At 37.6% G+C, this 25,931-nt stretch overlaps 1 protein-coding gene across 3 annotated transcripts in view; it reads left to right on the forward strand.

The window, feature by feature from the left end:
- CPED1 (cadherin like and PC-esterase domain containing 1) overlaps nucleotides 1-25,931 on the forward strand; it is a 261,922-nt gene that overhangs the window by 21,406 nt on the left and 214,585 nt on the right. For 2 of the 3 annotated variants that reach the window (XR_004628686.1, XM_002922427.4), the window contains exon 2: nucleotides 6,641-6,824. Coding sequence is in view for 1 of the 3 variants with exons in the window: in XM_002922427.4 (XP_002922473.1) it covers nucleotides 6,641-6,824 (184 nt within the window). In the remaining 2 variants the exon portion in view is untranslated. Of the gene's footprint in view, nucleotides 1-6,640; nucleotides 6,825-17,055; nucleotides 17,099-25,931 lie in introns of those variants that run through there. The other variant, XM_019802992.2, reaches the window with a different exon arrangement.

Consider the following 25,931-nt stretch of genomic DNA (forward strand, 5'->3'; position numbering starts at 1 on the left):
GATTTACCTGGCATGTCGTATTTTATTATACCTAGCTGTTTATATCTGCTTTCCTTAATGGGCTGTCAGCTCTGTGGGGGCAGAGGCTTGTCTGTCTTGTTAACCACTGTGTGCCCAGCTCTTCCTTGCTTGAAGCTCTACCGTGTGAATGATGCAAATGCAGTGGAGCAAGGGAATTTAATATACTGGGTAGGGAGTGATTGGAGTGTTGGGCCAGGGAATCCAAACCGCAGAGGAAGAAGGTAAAAAAGAGGCTAGGTAAAAGTTGGCGCTAGGAAGGAAGACTAGTGGTTGAGGAACTGATGTATTGGGAATATATGAGAAGAGATGGAAATACATACTCAATATGATCAGAGAATGGAATATCTCATTTTATAATTTCAGAGGTGGGGATGTTTGGGGAACCACAAAGTCCAAGATGTGGTCATTGGAGTGGATGGTTGTAGCGAAGTGCTGGAGAGAGTCATTAGGGATGAAAAAGCCATAGATATTTTATGGCTTGAGATGTAAATGTCGAAGCTTTCACTGAGATTTTTCCAGTCAGTGTTTCCACCAGATAGTAAGTAAAGTAAACACATGTTTACAAATAATGAACTCATACTTTGTATTCATGCATTCACTCATTTGCTCATTCATTCATCCATTCCCTCTTACTTAGACCTTGATTGTAAACTTATGTACAACGACTAAAGCAGACCCATCTAGGCTTTCATGAAAGGTACAAATTTGTGTAAAAGGCAGACATTAAACAAGTAATATATAACTACAAATTATGAAGAGCACCAAAGGGAAAGATAGATTGAGAAATAGGTGATGATGGATTTTGGAAATAACTATTTAAGTGGGTGCCATTTCATCAAAGCTGTATTGGAAATACATTTTTTGTATTGAAACTTTATTGCTTTTGTTTCTCTATTATTGTTTAAAACTTACATAGAGGCACAGATGAGCAAATTTGCCTTTCATTGGTTGTTCATGGGTTAGTCAGTAGCCCTAAGGTGCAGTTTAGGAGTACAGTCAGAAGGTGCTCATTGTCATGAAGTAGGTCTGAGAAGTGTGCATTCCTTCCATGGTGGGCTTGAGATCCAGTTGAGTCAGTTGTGAAATAAAGGAGGAGATTAACTAAAGATTTGTTTGGGTAAGGAACATTCTCATGAGGCTCTTCCTGCATATCCAGGGAACTTGTGGTTCCTAAACTGTCCTGTAATTATAAATAATTTTTAAGTGGAAAAATGTGTAGGATATGCATCCAAGAAAACTCCATGTTATTTCTTGAATTCTCTAAAATAAGTACAAATTGCACCAATGGGTAAAAAAAAAAAATCCCTATTTTATTCTTATAATGGAAAAATTAAAACATAATTCACTATGCTAGACTCAGCAATATTTCTAAAATGTCAAAGATCTAGACCAGCAAGGCAATTTGACTTTTAGTTATATATAACACACATCCAAGGTCTACTATATGATTTGTATTTGAGCATCAAAAGGTGTCATAAATACATAGCTACTTTAATAAATCTAGAAAAAAATTATCTGTCGTGTGAAAAAAACCCAAGTTTTATTTTTCATCCTTACTATATTTTAAAGAGCTATATTTCTTGCTTTTGTGGTAAGTCTTGGTTGAAGATTTTTTAATACTATAAGTACCTGAGAAATATACTTTTATAATATAGCCCTTTATTTGATTTTTCTACTGCAAATTCATTACTTTGCTCAAACATTCAATCCTGTTTTTGTCATTCTTGCTACTATTTGAAATTCTGCTGAAATACGTTTCTTAATACAAATGTTCAACACTTTCTATTCCCAATCTTCCATGGTAGTATTTATAACCAAGACTTATACATATGGAAAAAAGATGTTTGTATTCCTTCATTCAAAGAATATATATTATGTGCCTCTTATGTGCTCACTAATATTCTTAGGTTGGGGAAACAAAAGTGAACAAAATAGACAAAATACATGGTTTCATTTACTTCCTTTTATGGTGTGGGGAGACAGACAATAAACATAATAAATAAATAAATTATATTTTTGCATTGAAAGGTGATGAGTTGGGTGCTTGGGTGGCTCAGTTGGTTAAGCATCTGCCTTCAGCTCAGGTCATGATTCTAGGATCCTGGAATCAAGTCCTGCACTGGGCTCAATGCTCAGTGGGAAGTCTGCTTATCCCTCTCCCTCTGCCCCTCCCCCCTCCTCATGTGCTCCTCGTGCTCTTTCTCACAAATAAATCAATAAAATCTTAGTAAAAAATAAAAGATGATGAGTCATATAGAGAAAAACATGTATCAAGATATATGGAAACATATAGTTTATTGCAGAAAATGCTTTTTATGATAGATGCCAAACTATAGTAATTGTAAAGTTTATAGAATTCTTTTTTTTTTCTCTAATATTTATTTACAGAGAGTGCAGGGAGGAGGGACAGAGGGAGAGGGAGAGAGATTCCCAGGAAGACTCTCTGCTGAGCATGGAGACTGACGCAGGGCTCGATCTTACAACCCTGAGATCAGAACCTGAGCTGAAACCAAGAGTCACATGCTGAACTGACTGACTCACCCAGGCACCCCTAATGCTTATGGACTTCTTAATGGAAAAACAGAGTTACAATATATTATTTTTCAATTTTATTCATTATTGATATCATTTATTGATGGGGCACTGTGTTGGACACTTTCATATTGCAAATTAACTTAATTCCCCATACAACTTCATGAGGTAGAATTTGTTACTTCAGCCATACAGATGAGAAAACTCGGATGTAGAGAGATAGAACAGCTCTCCCCTGTGGATGAAACAAGCAAGTGGCAGAGTCAGAATTCACCTCCCGATTTCTGATCCCTGGTCCTCCTCTGTTCTTCCTCCACACTGCTGCATCTAACACTTCAGGTTGTTTATTACAACATTCTGTCCTCTGCTTTATCTAATGTGGTATAAAGGTTTCAGATTTTGAAGTCTTTCCAATAAAAATATAAGTGTTCAGTTTTTTTAAGATTTATTTATTTGAGAGAGAGTGCAAGAGTGCAAATGCGGGGAGGAGCAGAGGGAGAGGGAGTGAATCTCAAGCAGACTCCCAGTTGTGCGTGGAGCCCCAATGCAGGGCTCCATCTCATGACTCTACGATCACAACCCTGAGATAATGACCTGAGCTGAAATCAAGAGTCGAATGCTTGACAGACTGTGCCACCCAGGCATCTCAAAAAGTGTTCAGTTTTAAAATAACTTTCAAAGGGGCACCTGGGTGGCAAAGTCAGTTAAGCATCTGACTCTTGATTCCTGCTCAGGTTGTGATCTTAGGGTCGTGATCTCCAGGTCGAGAGATGGAGCCCCATGTTGGGCTCCATGCTGAACGTGGAGTCTGCTTAAGACTCTTTCTCCCTCTCGTTCTGCCCCTTCCCTCCTCTCAAATAAATCAATAAAATCTTTGAAAAAAATAAAATGACTTTCATATGGTCTCACAAAGTGATTTCTGAGGGACAATTTTTCAGATTTTTCTAGAAGAAGGGAGAGAGAGAACTGACTTGGGAGTTCAGAATGTTAACATCCAGTAACATTCATTCTTTCCCAAGGTCTCCGCAGGCCTGTGAGTCTCAAGTTAAGTTGTTACAGTGGTGGCCAGGTTAAATTCTTCCACTAAAAATATATCTTCAAAATTGTAGGAGTAATCAAGAGCTCTCATTTCCCAGAGTGCTGCTTCTGGCATTTGATAATCCCGCGTTTGCTGGTGCGGTTGACATAATTATTCACGTAGTTTTTATTTCACGTATGCAGTGTGTGCACCTGTTGTTGGACCAGTTATAAGTGTTCTTGCCCCTTGGTCTTGGGCCATTTTGCTGATACAGTGTGTTATAAATATGACAAGGACAGGAGCAGTTTGTATTACAGGATAATACAACATAATTTGACCGACAAGCTCACTTCCCATTATTATCTGTAGGCTGAGATGCAAGTTAAAATGTCAGTCTTTGTTATAAAGGTTACTAGAAAATATGGCCAGGAATTATACTTTATTTACAATACTCTGTATAAGATACACTGGTAAGAGCTACATTGTTCTTGCTTAAACTGATCCTTTCAAAATAATAATAACGTAAAGTTGGAACATACACTCTCTTCATGTGAAATCACTGCTCTATTTGAGCCAGCTGTAATAGAGAGGAGCATCCTGTGATTACGAAAGAAAATAATGTGAGAAGGGAATTCTGGGCACCGTGCATTTCTCTTGAGTGACACTGATATATTTGGAAGCATCTGTCTTCCCTTGCACCTAGATGCATGTTTGTTTATTTTGGCCTCCTGTGGACTACTGGTTCCCTCTAAGTCCTGTGTACAAAGGCTCAACCTGTTTTTGGCTTCAAATACTCCTTTTAAGTTTACCTTGACAAAAAATGATATTGGCTGGAGAATCATGTCCCAATTTGCAGTTAAATTTTTTAGTTTAAAAAGTTTCATTATCAATCAATTAATAAATAGTTTCATTATCAGTAAAACACAGTATCCTTTAACAAAGGAAAATATCTAATTAATCATGTTTGCCCAAAGTGCCACACAGGGGAGATGTGATTAGCTAGTGTTCTATTCCTTTCTGTTAAATCGGCTACACACATATTAAACACCTATGTTATCATGTGCCAGGCAGAGCTCAGACTCAGAAACAGTTTTTCTGACTCTATGCTCTTTATACTATCATTTAAAAAACACATATATAGAGATGCCTGGGTGACTCAGTCAGTTAAGCGTCTAACTGTTGGTTTCGGCTCAGATCATGAACTCAGGGTGTTGACACCTAATTTAGCATTGGGCTCCCTGCTTAAAATTCTTTCCTTCTGCCCCTCCCCCACTTAAGAGTGCACTCTCTCTCTCAAATAAATAAATAAATCTTTAAAAAAACCTGCATATATAGTATTTCCCATATACCAGTTACAGCTCTAAGCCATTCACAGATAGTAACTCTTTAGTCCTCACTGCACCCTTTGGAGGAAGCTATTGTCCAAGTGCGCACAAATAGTGCTGGTGGGACCAGGGGATTCAAAGCCAGCAGTCTCTCCAGAGTTTGTGTTCTCCTGCATGACATTCTGCTTTGTCTATCCATTTACAGATGACAGTAATTAGTATGCTATGAAAAATAAGATACAGTTCCTGCCCTTAGAGGGTTTATAATCTAAATCTGTTTCTTCTTCCTTTCCACACATATCTTCAAAGATCTTGATAAAGCACTGTGGCTCATTAATTTTGTAGATATCTTCATTTATTAAACCTGTGCTATGAGTACATGTGTGCTGCCTGTTAAGGAGTTCACATCAGGGAGAGATGCACATTTCCTTTCATAAGGGTGTATTTTAATGAAAACTTTCCAAAAGAGGTGATGTTTGATTTGGAGCTAGCCAGATGGATGAACGGAGAGAGAGGAAGGAATTTTAGGTAGAAGGAACAGTGGTATGTGTATGAAAGAACAGAGTGGGATCAAGAATGGAAATAATTAAGAGTGTGATATGACCAGAGAAGAAAGACAGGGTTTAAGTTTGAATGACCTTGTGTTCCTTGATGAAGATTTGGAATGGATTCTATCAGTAATGGAAAGTAACGAAGAAATCTGAGTAGTGAAAAGACATGGTATATATGTTTTAGATCCACAAAGTGGACAGTTTGATTCGGAGGTGCCACTGTAAGTAATCTGGATTCCCAGTTTTGTTTTTTATCTCTTCTCCCTCATCGTCCTCCCCCAACTCCTTTGTCTCTCTCTTCTTCAGCCTCTCCCAGTTTTTGCTCTAACCCCCATCCGACCTCATTGCTCCTTCTGGTAACAAAAAAAAAAATGTCTACTTTATTAAGGTTTAATCTCAGGTTTTCAGGAAAATACCCAATGTCTCCCATTATACCTTGTGATGAACTCAAATATCAGCATTCTTCCTGCTTGTCAATTGGAAAATTCCCTTTTGTTACGGGAATTTCAATCATCAATCATCGTTGTGAGAAAGAGGAATATGTGTTTGGAGGTCAGTAAAGTATGGAAGGAAGAACCTGAAATTATGATGCTCCTCTTCATGGGCAGGAATCAGCCCTGCCACACTGAGGTGTATTCCAGTTTTGCTGCATCCTGATGGAGAGAAGCAGCAGCATTTTGTATCTCCAAAGAGCTCTGAGCTTGTTTCTCAGCTCTCCCTGCTCCTGAACGTGTCCTGCCAGCACAAAATCCATCCTTTCTGAGTCTGTTTCCTCTCCTGTGTTTACCTAAAAAGCACTGTTAGAAGATAATGCTGCTGGAAGTATTTTATATATGCACAATGCAGATGAAAGGCATTGCTATTAATTTATATTTTCAGCTACAGTTGAGCTCTGTATTTCTATGTAACAGTATTCCTCTAGGACCTCTATATTTTAATGGCCTAAAATTTTCATCTCTCTGTAATAGTGAGAAAAATTCAATTCACCTTCATTTCTTGCACACGAGGCCTCCTTTGTCCTTGCTAGCCTTTCAGAGAGTCTGTCTTTCATTTCCAGAGGAAAACTGACACTATAACTTTCTGAATGGCCCTTGATTTGCATTAATGATGTCCTTCAAGGGCAGTGTGCTACTTCTTCCTCTTGAGTTTTTATGCCTCCTTTCTTGTTTTTTCTTTTTGTTTTTTTTTTTTAGATGGAGAAGTCAATAGAGACACACTTTGGCAGCCATGACAGAAGGGCCATACTCTACAGGCCTCCTTCCTTCAGCAACATGGAGCTTCAGCTCCACCAGCACATTCTCACTCAGCATCACTATACGGTTGTCATCGCAGAAGAACGGCTCGGTGCTGGCCTCGGGCTGGGGCTGCTAGAAAAAGGTCAGAATAAGAAGTAAATACCCAAGTTGCTTCATATATAATGTGAAACACTTTCTAGAGTGTACTGCATTCTTTCCCTAAAGAAATTTGTAAAAACAAATTTTTACCCATTATCAACTTTCGTGCATCAAAGAAAACTTGGCTCCTTTTTTTTACTTCCTCTCAGTTTTTCTTTAGCTATATTTCTTTATTCCTGAAATTATTTTGTTTATATTTTTGCAGCATTTTGGAGTTGCATAGTTCATATTTAAATGGTACATAAAAAATGTTTATGTGTATGAGCCTGAATACATGTTCTGCCCAGCACCAAACTGCTCCATATTTTAAGAAAATTGCCACTTCATCTGACTGCAAGTAGAATGTGCTGGAAATTGTTTCGAGAAGCCAGCTTAAATGTGATTCACAGATTGCCTCTAAAATGCGAAAGAAGTATGGATATTTACCACACACACTATTACTAGTCAAGTACCTTTATTTCTGTCATTTGAAGTGAGAAATAAAAGACAAGTTTTTAAACAAGGTATTTGAAAAGAAAGTTGAGTATATGATGAGGGTCAAAAAGGGCAGTAATAATAACAGCTAACATTTCCTGAACAACTCACCATGTGACAGATACACTCCACCTTGCTCTTTCAAGTACTAGCTTATGCCGCTGAATGAATGAGGTTAGGGGAACAGTTAGCCAGGGTCCCCCTTCACCATGTTCCCCTTTTACCGCACTGGCTATAAAGTTACAAGGTACTTAGCTAGCAAATCTTTTGGAGGATAGGGCCCAAAAAGATACACTTTGATGAGAAGAAAGGTCTAAAAACGTGCAAAGTATGGGCCATGAGGACAGGTCTTCAGGAATGCCATTTACTGGGCCCTGTCCCCTAGGAATCGTATGGAAATCTAGAGTGCTGGGCTTCTGGAAGCAAATGAGAGCAACAAAAGGGAAGGTGAAAGCTCTGGAGTATCAAAGAGGGCCGAAAACAAATTTTAGAAACTTCCTTGCGGTTGGTGCTATTAAGGAGGGACCAATTGAGAGTTCTGGGACATCCATAAATGATATTGTCAGAAAAGCATTTATCCCTGTTAAGGAGAGAGATAAAATATTGAGTCACCCTCTCCTCCTATAAAACATCCTAGCCCATCCCTGAAGTAGGCTAACCACCACCTGCACGCCACGTGAGCCATGCACCTGTCGTCATGCGCGACACCAGCCTTGATGACACACCGCTGGTGTTTGAAATTGCCGCGTTCCTTTGCCTCCATGATGGTGCTGTTGGCTGCACGGGCACAACATGGACACTCTGTGCATTTCAACTTCAATTCCGCGTCAATTTTCAATTCTGTCCAGTTGCAATTCAGAAGGAATATGTCTGCTCTCTCCCTTAATGGTCTTGGGTCAGTTTTATAAGAAAAAGGAGGATGACTTTGCAGCTTCCAAATATCAAGAAAAGTGCAAAGACAGCCTGAAGGCAATAAACTCTGGCAGTCAAAGGAGCGCTGGGCCCAGCATAAGATAACGAGATGGTGTCACCAGACTTTGTCAATGTAAATGCTGATTTGGCCCGCTTACCCCATATTCCCTCAGCTTGTAAAACATCCACTTCCTCATTCTTTCTTGGTTTCTTCAACTCGGTATAATAAGGTTTTATTCCTGGATAAGGCCTCAAGAAAGGGTAGCAATTTCACGAGTATGCAAAATTGACTTTTGGTTTTTCATCTGATTTTATAGTTTTCACTGTGAGGGCAACCTCAAATACCTGAAATAAAAAAGTTCTGTGACCATAATCTAACATTTCCTTGATTTTCTAATGTAGAGGGAAAAAAAATCACTTTTTTATTACAGCGTATTTTCCATGGCCACAGATTTAATCTCTAAACTATGTTTGCATTGAGGCATTCACTATAAAAATATTTTCTAAAGATCTGATCCTTGTCAAATTCATTTTTCTTTAGTTTCCCATATTCCCACCTCATGCTTATTTTACCATATGTATCGCAGCAGAAAATATGATGCTGTATTTGCACATTTAAACTTAATTTCTCCATGCTGAGCATCTTGAGGGAAGTGGAAGCAATTCAGAATGATCTGGAGACGTACTCCTCCTATCTTTAACTTTGCCATTGCAGCTTCTGCTCTCTGCTAAACTGAAATTTGAAACTATGACATCAAAAATAAAATAGGTACTACCACAAATGTTACTAAGTGCCCATGTGCAGATTTGAGACATTTATAAAATACATGCTTGGTTGTAGGAAAATAAATATAAAATAAAATTTCCCTATTCTATCTATCCATTTAACCTGCTTTTCTCTCTTTTGGTCTGACTCCAATCAGTTCTGCTGACCTCATTCTATGCCATCGTTTGAAGCATAGGCAGGTCCTTTCCAGTTTGGAGCTACTTTTTTTTATTTTTTAAACCTTTAAGGCCAGAAATCGATAAAAATTAGAAAAAATAAAAGGGCCATAGCCAGGCAACATTCCACTATTAAGTATAATCTGTTTTTGTAGAGTAACGTTTGGGCTTTATATTTTATTCAGCTTTCTTACTACTTATTTAGTAAGCATTCCTTGAAAGGAAAAGTAAGAAGTCTCAGGCTCTAAGAATGTGGGCATTATGTTTTTTTCCCTGGTTAATTCCATTCTAGTGATATAACAGAAGTCTGTGGCTCTATCTGGAAAGACAGTAGGGCTTCGGATATGCAACTTTAAGCAAGTTAGGTTCTTTGAGCTCTAGTTCTCTTATTCGTTTAAGGCAGTAATGATTATACTTCATGATAGCATGTGGTGAAAATTTAATCACTTTGTCCACCCCATCAGAGTTCTGGGAAGAGACAGCGTAAAGCCCAGCCACTATTTTTTGATTCAATAGTCTGGGAGTGGGCCCCAGAAATTTATATGTTAAAAACAGACACATGTGATTCTGATATGTAGCCCATTAGGGCACACTCTCTTAAGGGATATACTATTGGTTCAAGAAATAGCAATCTTTAGACTTAATTCTGGAACTAAAACAATGCAAAAGTCTGCTTGCTATAATGCCATTGTACTACTAAAGTTTTAACTGTATAGGTATTTACAAGCATTTAATATTTAAGTTGATTTTGAAAACAGTGAGAGGACAATTGTCTTTACAGATTTAGCTACAAAACTTAGCAGCATGTAAAACATATACTTTATGGGGGCGCCTGGGTGGCACAGCGGTTGGGCGTCTGCCTTCAGCTCAGGGCGTGATCCCGGCGTGATGGGATCGAGCCCCACCGGGCTCCTCTGCTATGAGCCTGCTTCTTCCTCTCCCGCTTCCCCTGCTTGTGTTCCCTCTCTCTCTGGCTGTCTCTATCTCTGTCGAATAAATAAATAAAATCTTTAAAAAAAAAAAAAAACATATACTTTATGGTCCTTCAGTCTCTTGCTTTGGAAAAATATATCTTATGTCCCTGCACTTATAAGAACATATAATTCTCTAAAGCAAAACAAGCATCCACCAATTATTGCCCTTCCTAGTATCTAGGTACTATTTAGTAAATCAGTGCTTTAGTACATAGAATAGTATAGTAGCCTAAAAGAAAGTAGATGTTTTCTGAAAGTTCTTTACCTATTCCCATGGTAACATCCCAACAGTATGTGGTCCATGAGGCCCTGTCTCGGTAGGTCGTATCGTTGGATCAGAATTTTTTCTGTATACTTGAAGAATAGTGCATATTTATCAGTTTTCTGCTCACTTCTGAATACACCTTGCACTTCTAAATTAAATGTATTGTATAGTCCCTGTGAAAAACATATGCCAACCCCCTACAGAATTGGTCACTCTTACGGTTTCAAATTGCTCTTGTTTTTGTAACATGGGGGTTTTACATGGAATGTTTTTTTGAAGAAAAAAAAAGCAGAAGGCCATATCGATTTTCTTGCCAGGGGTTGGCAAACGATGGCCCGCCGGCCAAATCTGGCCCAATGCCTGTTTTTGTCAAAAAAGTTTTATTGGAATGCAGCCACACGTTTGTTTTCATACTGTCTTTGGCTGCTTTGTTTTGCCATAGCAGAGTTGGGTAGTTGCAACCGAGATGGTATGGCTCTTAAAGCCTAAAACTTTTACTGGGCCCTTAACAGAAAAAGTTTGCTGACCCATGTAGCTAGACTAATTCTATGTCATCTGATCCCATCCCAAGCTGATGGTTAAACTCTAGGACTGAGATAGTTTAGTTTTGTAACTTATACCAAACCTCATTCAAAAAGGATTTGATGGTTTACAATAAAACATATAATAATAACATTACTAAAATGGAAATATAAAGTTAGGGCTCAGGCTGGATATTCCTCTTAGCTACCATAATTGAAGCTTAATTTTGGCTTGAGCCTACAAATCCCGAGAGCAACAAGGAAAAGAATGGAAATTTTACTCTCAGAAAGAAGGGAACACGACGTTCCTTCCGCTAACCACTCACATGCCCAGGTAGTATATTTAAAACAAGTTTCTTGAAGGGTTTATTAAGTAAACAACCCTAAGTTAGGTAATGGGCCAAGAATCAGAGCAACATTTGTATTGCAAATGAGGTGGATGTCATATCTTAGTTCATATAGCAACCTTCCAATATGAGCTCAGAGCATAACATTATAGCATGGTATGGAGGACGCATTTCTAGGAAGGGCTAGAGTTAATGTGGTGATACTGTTTATCGATATTTGTATTGATATTAAACTTGATATATTGTGTTCTGGAGAATGCTATTTTAAATAATGTTGCTTTTTGGCTCCCCCCCCCCATAAGGACACTGTAATTTATCCAACTGTGTTCTTGGGAAGAACTATTAAAAGATATAGTTAATAGAGCGAGAGATACAGATCACTACTTAATGTTGTGGAAAATATATTAGAGAAGAAAAAACCTATTTCCTAACCTGCTTATAATTTAATAGTTTTCTATCCTTCTATATTTTTATTTACATTCACTTGCACTCTCAAAAATGTCCATCACACCCGTGTACCATTTGAAGTTTAGTCTAATTTTGACGGTTTATTTAGAATGGCTACTTGCCAAAAGCTGTTTCTGGGGTTTGTTTGGAAAAGAAGCAACTACTAGAGACCAATCTTAACTTTTGTGATGGAAAGCGTATTTCAGGGTTTTTTTCTTTAGTTTATTTGTATTCAAGAAGAAGCTATAAGGAAGTTGAGATTTAAATTACCCATACGAAGAAGAGCTTAACCACAGTAATTGCTTTCTTGGGGAGGTAGTAGACTGTGATAATTAAAAAGAACAAGCTTTGGAGTCAGATCAAACCTGGGTTGAGTTCTAGTGTTACCTTTAATGGTTATATAACCTTGGACAAGTTACTTAACCTCTCAAAGCCCTAGTTTTCTCTTTGGGAATTGATTGTTTTGGATTGTTCTATGAATGCCACATTATGGGCACTCCAGGAATGGGAGATAATATCTTTACTACTGTCAAGAACTAATTACAGAAAGGAGATTATGGAGATTCCTTTCTGGGGAGATAAATTGAAAATGGGTTCCATATGAGGAACATAGGAGTGCTGCTGTTGGATATTTTGTGATAAATGAACTTCACAGGTGTTTTAAAGGCCCTCTTTGTCAACCTATATGTTCCCATTGAAAGGTCTGGGTTGTAAACCATCCTGAAATTCCAACACATAGGCTCCTGGAACCATTCTCTTGGGAAAGACCCTTCATTAAGAAAAAAAAAAAAAATCTGTAAGCTCCTTGAGGTCAGGGATCATGTCTGTTCTGCTTATCACTTAAAACCATGCCTTCCACCAAAGGCACCCAATGAATATTTATTGAATACAATTGAATGCATGAATAAATGAAGATAACATAGTGTACCAATATTTGAGCTCCTTAAATAGTGAACTACCTCAGAGAATTCACATTAAAACTTAATTGATAAGCCTTTTATTTTTACATAACTTTATAGGTACACTGATACTCTACCCATGCTCAGATCTGCTCTTATATAGAAATAATGCGATCAAAACTATGGTGATATATAGGTCTCATATTACCTGTTGAGGCTTTAGTGCTTGTGTCCATTTTTCAGTTTTTCTCTTCTTCTTTTGCTCTTAAGGGTTCCTCTATTACATTTCCCAGTGTTACTGTCTGTTGGTTTGGAGGAGGATGGATGAGTTTAGTTCTAGGCATATTCGGTCTAAGGTGTCGTGAGCATTTCACCTGAATGCATTTAGCAAAAACTGAAGAAAGCAGAGAGGCCAGGGCAGGAGATGAGAATTTGTGAGTTATCAGCTTAGCAGTGATGACTGATTCACTGAAGGTTTACTATTCCATAAAACAACGAAATACATAGCATTACCTAATAAAACGCTGTCCAATAAAGGACATGTGAAAGTAAGTATATAACGTTTGTGGCTTGTGGACATAGAAAGCATTGAGGGTCAAGCCCCGTCTTGTGATTTCGGTCCCGTTTGCTTCCTCCCCAGCATGCTCTCTACTTCGTTGCTTAGCATAGTGTAAAATATTCACATTTATGTTCTTCTAATCCCTCGCTTCGGGAAAATATATCATATGACCCAGGGATTTTAAAACATACACCTTCTCTACAGAAAAAGATAGAATCACCATCAAATTATTCTCTTTCAAATCATCTAGGTAATATTTAGTAAATCATTGTTTTAGTTGGTAGAATGGACTCGGGGCCTAAGAGAGAATAAATATTTTCCAAAAGTTTTTAACTTGCTCCCAGGGTAGAGTCTAAGTAATAATATATTGGCCAAGAGACTCTGACACGTAGTATATTTTATCATTGGGCGAGAATTATTTATGTATACTTGAAGAGGGCATATTTCTGCAGTTGCAGCCGAAACCAGATCTGCAGCAAGCGCAAGAAAATAGATGGTTCCAATTGCAAAGAATGTTTCTGGGAGGCCCTGGAAGTAGTTGGACCAATATTTTTGTATCCCCACTGTTTAACGGGACACTTGGATACAAGATTTATTTGTAGTTACTCTAGAAGACATAACCAGGACCAATGTAAGCATGAACATTTTATCAGCCCGAGTTACCCAGCAATGGAACTGCCCATCTCAGAACATGGGAAGCGTTGTTGGCACAGCATCAAGTTAGGGGTGCTTCCGAGCACTTGCTTTATTACCGGAGAGAACGAGTAAAGTCACCACCCAAGTCTTTCTCAGATCAGCACTATAACATTTATGCGCACAGAATGAGGGAAAGGAAGACAAAATTTTAAACCTCATCATTCTAGGGATTCCTTTTCTTTAGTCTTTTTAGTCTCATGTCCAAGGACAGAAGGAAGGAATGGGAAGCAAAGGAGCAGAAAAACATTGGTCTGGAGGCAGAATCCGGGTGACTCCCCTTTGGCCAGTAGCGCATGTTGATAGCAGATGTTTCTACTAATCCTTTAAAACTGGAGAGCCTAATGAACTCCTCTTCTCCTCCTTCCTGTCTGCGGCCTCACACCAGCACCCCTGTCGCTTCCCTGAGTTTAATATGTTCTATGACTATTTAGCAGGAAGACAAAAGAGTAAAGGTCACATTTAAAAGGCGCAGTGTGTTTTCCCTTGTCAATATTTCACCTAGAACGCCTTTGACATACTTTTTTTTTTTTTTTTATTACGCAAGAAATAGGTTTTGGGCGATATCAGAAGTGCTTCTGTGCCTTTAGTTAATCAAACTGGGGAGAAAAAAAGGGAAATTGAATCAAAGAAACTTACTGGTCTACACCATTCTATTTTATTGTCGCATGACAGGCGGTAATTGTGTGTTCGGGTTTATTGTTATTTTCCTCCGTGCTTATAGAATTACTGATGTATTTACGACCAAACAGAATTTGTTCTTTAATTGGCACACTAGAGCCCAAGGAATGTTTATTTAACCTTAACTGAGTTGAGTTGTTTATACTACAGAGACCCGAGTTCAATTTACTTTAGTTTTTGAAAAAAGCTTTCTTATTTATAAAAGTTGAGCTTCAAGTGACCTCCCCATTCTGATGTTTCCTTTACCCTCCACTGTGCAAAGAGAACAAAAAGCCAGTGTCTCATTTTTACTCCAAAGAAACTAAACTGCTTCCTTAAGTGGGTTGGTTCTTACCATTGAAAATGGTAACCAGATGTTTACTGAAATCCCCAGCATTTCTCATTCAAGCCTAGCTTCCTTCTAATCGTTTGATCTTTTTAAGTTTCATAGAAACCAGATTGGGTATTTAAATCTTCCAAAGCTGGGAAATGTTTAATATAGCTTTGAAGATACTTTCTCTGAACTGTTTCGTTAAATGCACTTTCGGCTTTTATTTTTTTTTTAATGTACAGCATTAATCTTTTTTTCAATACTATGGAATCTATTTAACCATATTACATATTGTACTATTGTTTGGTTTAGTGTGAAGGGAAAAAATCTTGCAGGTTTTTTCCCCTTGGCAGGTACATATGATTGCTTTTGTAGAACAACAAAAAAACTACATGCCACCTAGTTTTGCCTCAGTTACAAAATTAATAGCCAAATTCAGTGGTCAGTTAAAATATTTCATTTCAGACACTAGGTAACATGGATTCCCTCTGAACTTTTTATATCAGTGGTTCTCAAACTTGGCTGTCCATGGAAATCCTCTGAGGAGCTTTAAACTCCCGCTTCCTAGTTTCTAGGTCCAGATGCTCTGATTTAATGGATCTAGAGTTTAAAATCTCCAGGTGATTCTAAAGTACAGGTAAATTTGAGAACTTTGGTTGGTGTTCTATATTGTTTTCATCTCAAATTAATTTTTATAAGTACAGTTGGCCCTTAACACAGATTTGAGCCGTTTGGGTCCACTTATACATGGATTTCTTACAGTACAGTCCTATAAATGTATTTGTTCCTCATGACTTTCTTAATAATATTTCTTTTCTCTAGTTTACATTATTATAATGATACAGTGTATATTACTTGGAACATACAAAATATGTGTTAGTAGACGATTCATGTTATTGGTAAGGCTTTTGGTCAACAGTAGTCTATTAGTAGTTAAGTTTTGGGGGAGTTGAAAGTTATATACAGATTTTCTACTGTGCAGGGGCTGGTATCCCCTCACCCCTGCATTGTTCAAGGGTCAACTGGAATTTATTTCAGGTCATTGTTCTTTTCATATTTCTTTAGAATTAAAGACCCTTTTCTTTCAGAAATTAGACGTTTTGTCTGATTTTGCTATAGACTAAACTGTGCTTCGAATGACAGATTTAATTTGTAAAAACAAATAATATTCATATTAATTTAGATTAAAGAAAGGCTCTAGGAAAGAAAAACAAACTGTTTCATATGGGACTTTTCAAGTGACAGAGTGTGTGGGTTAGCTACAAGGGAGTTTGGGGACTCCAGATATGGTGTATTTACTATGCTAGTGTATTATCAGATTTAGATGCTTGAAATATTTTAGAAGTTTCCCTCAATTTGGGAGGAGTTTGGGAGCATCTAACCACGTTTTTGAGACTGCCTCTTCATTTTTTACCACTTTTGCTTTCTATGCTCCATTTTATAATGATTGTAAAACTCCCCAATGACGTCCCTTTGAGACTTGACTTTCCCTCTGGAGAATTAATTAACTAATTAGTTAATCATTATTCATTAATATTTCCCTCTGGAAATCCTCTATCATTTTTCATCTTACTTTTAGCTAAAGTTGCTTCTTCCTAACAGCATCTCTTTGTGGTTGTCTAGACTAAGTTTGGGAAACAAAGACTCAAGGAAAAGTATTTTTTCCTTAGTAATCTCTCTTTCTGATTAACTCCCCTCTCTCTTCAAAGTCTTTTTTTCAGAATTTACCAAGAAATTCCTTTTTGTTACAAAATATAGTCACTGTATTTATGGTTGCGTTATTTTTTATATGAGAGAGATTTGGGCATGAGTAGAATATCAGTGTTCTTCAAAAGTTATATGGAAATTTTTTTAAAAGCTGAAATTAAGCTTTAATGTCAATTCACTGAGGTAATTTCTCAATTTCCTTGATCTTACGCTAGCTGTGATTCCCAGACTTGGTGAAATGTGTGAATCAGTGGAATAAACACCTGTCCTAGCAATGAGTGGGTCCCACGAGGTCTAGAATTTTCTTACAAACTCTTTTCTCCCTTAACTTCCTTAATGCTGCCCTCTCCTACTTCTCCAACCTTTTTGACCCTTGTTCTTTATGATCTTCCTCCAAATGTGGGCACTCTCCAAGACATTTATCCCCAGTCTTCTTTTGTCCCCCATCTTGATATTTCCTCAAGATATTTTTCTACTCTGCAGATTCAGTAATCTCCTCTGAAGAACAGATTGGTGGCGGCCAGAGGTAGGTGGGGCTGGGGGAGTGGCATCGGGCAAAACGGGTGAAGGTGGCCACAAGGTGCCTACTCCCAGTTAGAAATGAGTTCTAAGGATGTCATGTACAGCATGGGGACTATAGTTAATAACACTGTATTTTATGTTTGAAAGTTGCTAAGAGAGTAAATGGTAAAAGTTCTCATCACACACACACACAAATTTGTAACTACATGGTAATGAACATTAATGAGACTTATTGTGGTGGTCATTTTGCAATATATGTATATGTATATATCGAATCATTATCTGGTGCACCTGAATCTAATCTAATGTTATATGCAATTATATCTCACTAAAAAAATCTCCTCTGGAGATATAACCTCTGTATAATGTTGAATCCTAATCTGTCTTCTGTAGGCAGACTTTTTAGAGAGTCTTGATTTTCAAGTACCTGATAGATGTTTTGATTTGATTTGTGTGTCCCACTGTCTCAACATGTAGCAAAGGACACTTGCCACCGTCCACCCTAGCACCGTCTGTGGGTCTGCCTGCCATGTTTCTCTTGCGAGTACTGCATTGCCTCAGTCTCTCACGTGCTAACGCTCATCTTCAGGTTCTCCCTGTCCTTCTGCTGCAGCACACATTAGGCATCTGGGCCATGGCCCCACATTTTGTGCCTCTCATGCTATCACAGTGGCAATTAAATACTCGCCCAGCTGCTGGTCTCTGCTTTCGACAGCTCACCCCCACCATGACCGCCAGTTGAATATTACACAAACATGGCTCTGCTCATATCACTTCCCCATGCGGAAGTCTTCAGTGACGTCTCATTTCCTCCTAACAAGAAGACGTATCTCTTGGCGCAGCATTCAAAGCTTCCCATCCCATGGTGTCAGACACCTTCCCATCCTGGCTGTAGCATGATTCTCAGGCTTGGCCTCATACCCGAATTATTCAGGGATCTTAACAAAAGTCTATGTCCAGGCCCCACTTCTGAAAATTGTGTTAGTATTTTAGGGGAGGAGAATGAACGTGGGCATCACTACTTTTTTACAGGGCTCCTAAATGATAGTAATGTGTGGGCTCCCTGCTCTTGGTCTACTCTCTTTTGCCTGATCACATTTCAAAGCTTCATGATTTGCATGGCTACTGAGGTCTTTTGTTCCTAGAATTCCTTCCTGTCTGCCATTTCTTAAAATACAAATTAATTTATAAGTTTACCCATGAATTGCCCTCAAAGTAGAAATGGTAAACAAGTTATATGAGACCTCATCACACATGATTCACACATCTCTGAGGCCTAGAGTATATTCTGTGTTATATATTTTTATATTTTTTTGTTGTGTTCATCTCGTCTCCCTTTCTATATTATAAACTTCTTGTAAAGCAGGGAATGTTTTATTTATCTATTTATTCTGCATAAGACAGTGTCTTGTATATACCTAGTAGGCACACAATTAAATGAAAAAGCAGTTGAAAAAATAAACCTGCAAATATACTAAGAGAATAACTGAATTTTTCCTTTGCATATTCTAGCACTATTTGCTTCTTAGAAACCTAGGGAAAAACTACTTAGTGTGATAGGAAATAGCTGTGTGGTAGAGCAAAACGAAATGTGCTCCAGGCTGTGTCTGAGCAAAATCAACTGAAAAACAAAAGTCACATACCCACTGCCCTTAGTGAAGATTCTCTGTAGCCTTGTTTCAGAGTTGGTCAAGCCAGTGATGTCTCTGCTTTCAAAGAAAGAATTCCACCAAGAAGTTAATAATAGCCTTTTAATAGTAATAATAATAATAATTCTTTTCAGCTCTTTCTCTAAGGAAAGTATGAAAGTCATATGAGAATCTCAACATCTGTGCAACAAAATGGTCTATTTAGAACAGGGAACTTTTGGAATTTAAAAAATCTTGTTTAGCATTCCACCTTATTATCAGACTGACCAAACAAGTGATTAAAGTGTATAAAGGGCAGAGATGACTCTTAGGGGGCCCTGCTTTCTAATAGCGAGCTCTAAATTTTGTACTTACCAGAAGGTAAAGGGAATCCCTATCTGGATGGTTGTTTAAAGAGCATGGTTTTGGCAAAGCACCAGCATGGTACCTACTGTTTACTGGGCCCATGATTCTCAAACTTAATATGTATTGAAATTGTCTGAAAGGCTTGTTAAATCAGAGATTGCTGAACCCTACTCCCAGTAGATCTGACCCAGTAACAATGGGGAGCTGTGTTAAGAAATAACAAATTCCCAGGTAATGCTAATGTGCTGGTTGTGGACCATGTGTTGAAACTGCTCTGCTGGATACTTCTTTATTACAGTTTTTCAGTGTTTCTTCCGGAAGCACAAAAGAAGTTCTGCCTATTTGCTACTTAAGTAGCTAGTGGCCAAATAATTCCCTATTTGCCTCGCCAGGAGTCTGAGCCAACCTTTCACATTGGTGAGAAGCCCCGCTCCTAAAATCAAATAGATGCTAAACCCATTAATTACAAGTTGGCAGGCAAAGCCTTGGTGCATGTTATCTTAATGCTTTATTGTCAAGGCCAATGGTCCATTTGGAAGTGATAGCAACCAGCAGCTGCGTTTAAACTGTCTTTGGACATGTTGGGCTTGCTTGAAGATAGTGGTATCAAGGTCAAAACATGGACATATGATTTATCCCAAATGGTAACTATATGCCCCCAAGGAGCAGCAAGAAGGTATTAGGGAAAGGAGGAAAGCTGCCTTGGGTTGCACTGTCAGTGTGAAGCTGTAACTAAGTTACCTCATTTCTTTAGATGCCTTTGATTTTATAGAAGATGAAGATTTTTGGACTAGATAATCTTTAGGATCTATTCCAATTGCAAAATACATAAAAAGTACAATAAAGAATGGAGGAGATTACCTATAAGGCCACACACAACGACAGTTAATTTTGAACTTGTTTCTTTATAAGTTTTTTTACACATTTTACACAATTTTCTAGCTTGCTTTTTTAGCATACTGTTTATCAGAAACATGCCGTAAAAACTTTGTAAATATTATTTCGATGGCTACCTAAAATTATGTTATATGGATGTATTTAATGTTTGCTTAATATAATTTTCTTAATCTTTCCACATTGTTAAATATTTATGGTGTTGCCAATGTTTTGCTGTTGTAAATAATTCTTGAATATAAATTCATGTATATAAATCTTTCTCTACATTTCTAATTCTTTCCTTAGCACGAATTTCTAAAATTAAATTACTGAAATGAAGAATGAGGGTGCTTTCTGAAGCTCTTCATTCATGCTGTCAAAATTCTACCTGAAAAGGTTAAAGCATTTCCCATTAGACATGCAAAAAATTTCCCATCTCACCAAACCTCACCAGTATCAAAACTCTGTCATTTTAGTAAGTGAGTTTGTTTTCAGGATGAGAACTTTACCTGTTGTTCTATGGAAGTATGACATGGAAATCCAAAATCACAGCTGTAGTATAAAACAGATTTTTTCTGTTGGAAATTGGTACTTGCATCATAGTAAGAATGCCGGCAATGCCAGAAAGGCAGGCACATTCCGTGGTAATCTGAAGTCTCATCCAGATAGCCAGCATATCAGGAATAATGAGTGTTTGCATTTCCACTGGTTTGTTTGCTCAAGGATTGCTATTCATTATTTGTCCATTTTTTGGAGAAATAGCATATTAAAGTTTATCAGCAAGACCTTATTTTGTGAGTACCTGAAATCTCTAACTCACAGCTACACAGCATGACTATTGCATGCTGAGACCGATTTTTATTTCTTGTCTTATGGAAAGAAATCCTATTACTTTGTCACATTGAGTATTTGTAAGGTACTCTATGTGATATCAGAGACATTTTGAATTTTAAAATGATCAAGATCCAGGTTAATTTTCCGTACATCTTTGTTTCTGTATAACAGTTAATTGACATTTTATTGTACTTTGAAAGGTATGCAGTATGTGAAAAGACAAGTGCCATTTTTCTCAGAGAATAATATTTCTTTACTTGGCTGCATGCACGCATATTCTAAATGCATTTTTTTTTAAGATTTTATTTATCTATTTGACAGAGACAGAGACAGCCAGCGAGAGAGGGAACACAAGCAGGGGGAGTGGGAGAGGAAGAAGCAGGCTCATAGCAGAGGAGCCTGATGTGGGGCTCGATCCCATAACGCCGGGATCACACCCTGAGCCGAAGGCAGACATTTAACCGCTGTGCCACCCAGGCGACCCTCTAACTGCATTTTTAGAAAATAGTTCCATTTACAAAGATGTTATATGTTTGTGGTAGAATATTGAATCAAATGTTTGCAAATACAAAGATGAATGTGAAAAAAATTAAATCCAAATCCCACCACCCAGAGATAACACAGTTAATGTTGTGCACGTTTCCAGGCATCTCTCCAAGCCCAAGCGTGCACACACACACATACACACACACACACGAACACACACACTTGCATCTTACACTTTTGCCTCTTGTCTCTTTCTATGATAGCTTATCCCACCTGTTTTAACAGATAAAATGTTAATATTCAGATATTCTGATAGAGCTTTGCCATATCAACATAGGTTTAAAAATTTGAATAGATTTTCCTATCAGTAGTTTTAAGTTTGTCTTTTTTTATTATTAACTAAATGTGCTGTGATATGCACTTTACCTATGTTAGCTCATTGAATTCTCACTCTTAGTCCTTAAGGTAGGTATTTCTGTTTCACAAATGAGGAACTGAGTAATGCGTCCCAGAGCTGGCACAGCTGAGTTTTGGCCTAGGACTGTCTCTCTCCAAACCTAAGTCTTCAACCACAATAGCACACTAGTTTCTGGAAAGTATATGAAAAATTTTTGCCTCATACTTTTTTAGTATTTTATTATATGGAATACTATGGTATTTTTACTGAGTATTTCTTGATAGATATTTAGAATTGTTTCAACTAATTGCTATACAATACAACTTTGCTACTATATTCATTTATATTACATTTTGGAGATCTAAGTGTAACACTCAATTATTTGGCCAATGGGTGAAAATAATGAAACTATGGTTCCCCCTGCCACATTTCTCTACAAAAAGATGGTTCCTATTTTGACTTCATCACCACTGCTAGTTCACAATCTTTTGGAAATAGATGTTAACATGTTTTTTAATCTGATGAGGTTAAAATTGACACATCAGTTTAATATTTTACTAAAAATGAAATTTTACTTGCACATCAATTAAAAATATTTTATTATGCTAAATGCTGTTTTTTATTTTTTTTATTTTATTTTTTATTTTTAAAGATTTTATTTATTCATTTGAGATAGAGAGAGACAGCCAGTGAGAGAGGGAACACAAGCAGGGGGAGTGGGAGAGGAAGAAGCAGGCTCCTGGCAGAGGAGCCTGATGTGGGTGGGGCTGGATCCCTGAACGCCGGGATCACGCCCTGAGCCAAAGGCGGACGCTTAAGGACAGCCACCCAGGCGCCCCTAAATGCTGTTTTTTAAATCTCAATTTTATTCATAAAACTTTTTTATACAAAGCATGTGAATAAGAAATTTATAAAGGGGCACCCAGCCAGCTCAGTTGGTAGAGCATGTGACTCTTAATCTCGGGGTTGTAAATTCAAGCCCCAAACTGGGTATAGAAATTACTGGGGGGGGGGCAAGTTTCTACAAAGCAAATCCAAATGGCAAAACAAAGAAGAAAAGACCATGAAATTCAGAAAAGGTTACAGAGAAACAGTTGAAAGTATAGAATATCACTTTACATTCATAGAATTGGCAAAACCTAAAATTGGTGATATCACCTATTGCTGGTAGGAATTCTGGGAGTGGAAGCTCTCATACCTTCCTTGTGGATATGTGAAATTTTCTAGTCTTCTTTTGGAAAGCAATCCGGAAAAATCTATAAAATTTAAAATACTTATACTTTTTAAGCCAACGATATTATTCTTGGGAATCAATTTGATAGAAGTTAAAGCATCAAAACATAATAAAATATGTACATATATCTTAAAATTAAGAATGTCAATAAAACAAAGAAAATGATTTTAGATAATGATTATCAAAATAAGGAAATGAGATTACTATATGAATTTTGAGTAGTAAATAATTAGAGAGAAAAATAGCAAATCATGTTCCAAGTATCTCCGGACAGATGGAAAATTAACGTTATGAGATAAGAGGAAACCATGATTTTGCAGAATTCTGTTAAAATCTGTGGGATAAATTATACCTGCTAGATGCATAAGAATAAGTCACTTTAAAAGTACAGTACACTTCAATAGTACTTGCATAGTTTCACATTGACCTAAATATTATTCATCTCATGGATAGTAGAATTATTAGCCTCAGGAGATGTTTCCAATATCCTCTTTTCTTCTAGGAGCAGGGCCAATTTTCAGAAAATTGTGAAGTGGATGAAACTTATCTCAGGCGATAGCCCTGTTTACCCATTGCCCAGGTTCCTCCTTACCTAAAGCACCCACTGTAGGGTGTTATAGAGACTGACCTAGCTGGTCAGGTCACACGTACCACTTGGGGCTTGTTGCTACTCACTCATGAGAATGTCCATTTCTTCATCATTTGCTTCAAGGCTTTAGGTGTCACCTATTCTAGCAAATGCACTTGTACTGCCAGTGAGAGAAAACTGCTGAGCCAGGTTATAGATAATGTGCAGGAATTTTAAATGAAGCCTACCTGCTGGTGAGGTCCTCCCTTTTCCTTAGATTGAAGCCACAAAGGAGTGTCTGTCCTTCTATGGTAAAAAGGCCTATTGAAGAAACAAAGGGGTAGTAAAGAGTTGGAAGAGAAGATTATTCACTGTGTTTCCTAAATTACACTTGTATCATTCTATACAGAAACCTTAAATAATAAGCTACAAGACACATAGAAGATGTCGAATTTTGTTTCTCGAAAGTTCATCACCTAGATCTGGAATTTATCTGCCTGTGTATACCTTCCATTTACCTATTTATTCATTAAACAAATGCTAATATAAAGCTCATCAAGTACTAGGTACTGTTCTAAGCAGTTTACAAATATTAACTCATTTAATCCCCATAACATTCCCTAAATGTTGGTACTATTATTAGAACTACTTTTTGGAATGACCTTGAGCAAGTTCATTAGATTATCTTTTGCTTGATTTGAAAATGGAAGATAAGACTTGCCCCATAAATATCTTATAGAAATATATGATTGGGTTAAATAAATCTCCAAAGAGATTGGAAATAATGCATTATGAGCAGGAGACGTGTAATCCTAAAATACTTGTTGCATTAAGTAATAAGCCATCGAGGGAGTTGGTTCTTTTTCTCATGTCAGTGAATTAATTTTCTTAAGCCTTGGTTCTCATCTGTGCTGAATTAGTGTGGAATTATTCTTAGAATAAATTTTAAATCAATGACTCCCTTCTCCCTCTCAGATTGCTCATAGTCCCCAGTGCCTTATTATAAAATGTTAAACCAGACATGACTCGGTTGCCTTCATTGCATTTTAAAGAAGTCATGCAAAATGACTTTTAATAAAACAGGAAGAAGGAATAATATTTGGTTAAATGAAGTGTCACAATGCTATCATACACTAAAACCTCCTGTTCCATAATGTGGAATTTGGCATAAGGAATGTCTGTCAAAAACTCTGTCAAATACTTAAGTAATAAAAGAACTCAATTTAAAGCACCAACCTCAAAACAAGTATTAGGAGTAGGACATTATATTCAGGCATCAGGATATTTCATAAGTGACACCAAATAAGTTATAGTCAACACGTGGTTATTAAACAAGAACTATGGGTAGGGCACTGAAGTCGGTGTTAGTGGGAGAGAGAGCATTTCAAAGTTGAGCGAGACCATTTAGGGAACTGTATAGGGCCTAGGAATATGTGAGTGCTTCTCACACATACACGCAGATATAAAGCACCTGGAGATCCCATTATTGACAAATTCTAATTTGGTAAGGTCTAAGTTGGGGGCTGAAATTTTTCATTTCTGACAAGCTATCAGCTGATCAATATGTTGCATGTCCAAAGACCCTTGTTGAGGAGTAAGGATGCACATTTTTTCTGTAATATAAGATAAAGTATAAGCAGTATGAAGGGCAAATAAAATGTTCCAGAACAGAAGAGGAAGTTGCCAATTCTGAGTGTGGGGATCTAGGCGGGTTTGAAAGGAGAATACTTGGTATGTAACAATGAGCTCTCAAGCAGATTTTGGAGGGAAGAGCATTCAACAGCATGAGCTCCATGCTAGATGTCTGTAAGTGCTTGAAGTCTCAGGGACCAACAAAGGGTTGATGTGGCAGAAGAGGCAGTGGGGGGTTGCTTTGAGAGGAAATGGGACTAGAAGACTAGGTTAGGGCAGACATAAAGGACCTAGGTTGCGCGTTGCTAAGGAATTTGATCTGTCTTGTGCCGGCAATGATAAGATCTGCTTTTGGGGGGCGCCTGGCTATAGAGGGCTTAGAGAAGGAAAAAGAGTTAGAAGCAGGGAGACTAGGAGACGTTGCAGAGATGGTGAGATCTTGGGCTTAAAGAATGTGATAGGATTTGGAAAAGTCAGGAAATATTAAAGAAATTCTAATTTTAAATTGATGGGAATTGGAAATCAATGGGGTGTGGGAATGAGAGACAAGTACAAGGAAGATGACCTTATGATTTCTAGCTTGAGGAAGAGAGTGGCTACAACGTTGATGATAAGAAAAGTGGAAGGAGGGACAAGATTTCAGCAGGTGATAATTGCTTCAGATTTGTACTTGTTTAGCAGGGTGTTTGTTTTGGAATGTAACTGGAAATGCCTCTCTGAAACATGGGAATCGTAAAGAAATGTAGATTTGGGAGTCAATGGCAAGGGAGGAATAGCTAAAGCAATGGATGTAAACAAAACTACCAGAGGATTTGA

This window comes from Ailuropoda melanoleuca, chromosome 1 (genome assembly GCF_002007445.2).
Source record: "Ailuropoda melanoleuca isolate Jingjing chromosome 1, ASM200744v2, whole genome shotgun sequence".
In the NCBI taxonomy this organism is placed as follows: domain Eukaryota; kingdom Metazoa; phylum Chordata; class Mammalia; order Carnivora; family Ursidae; genus Ailuropoda; species Ailuropoda melanoleuca.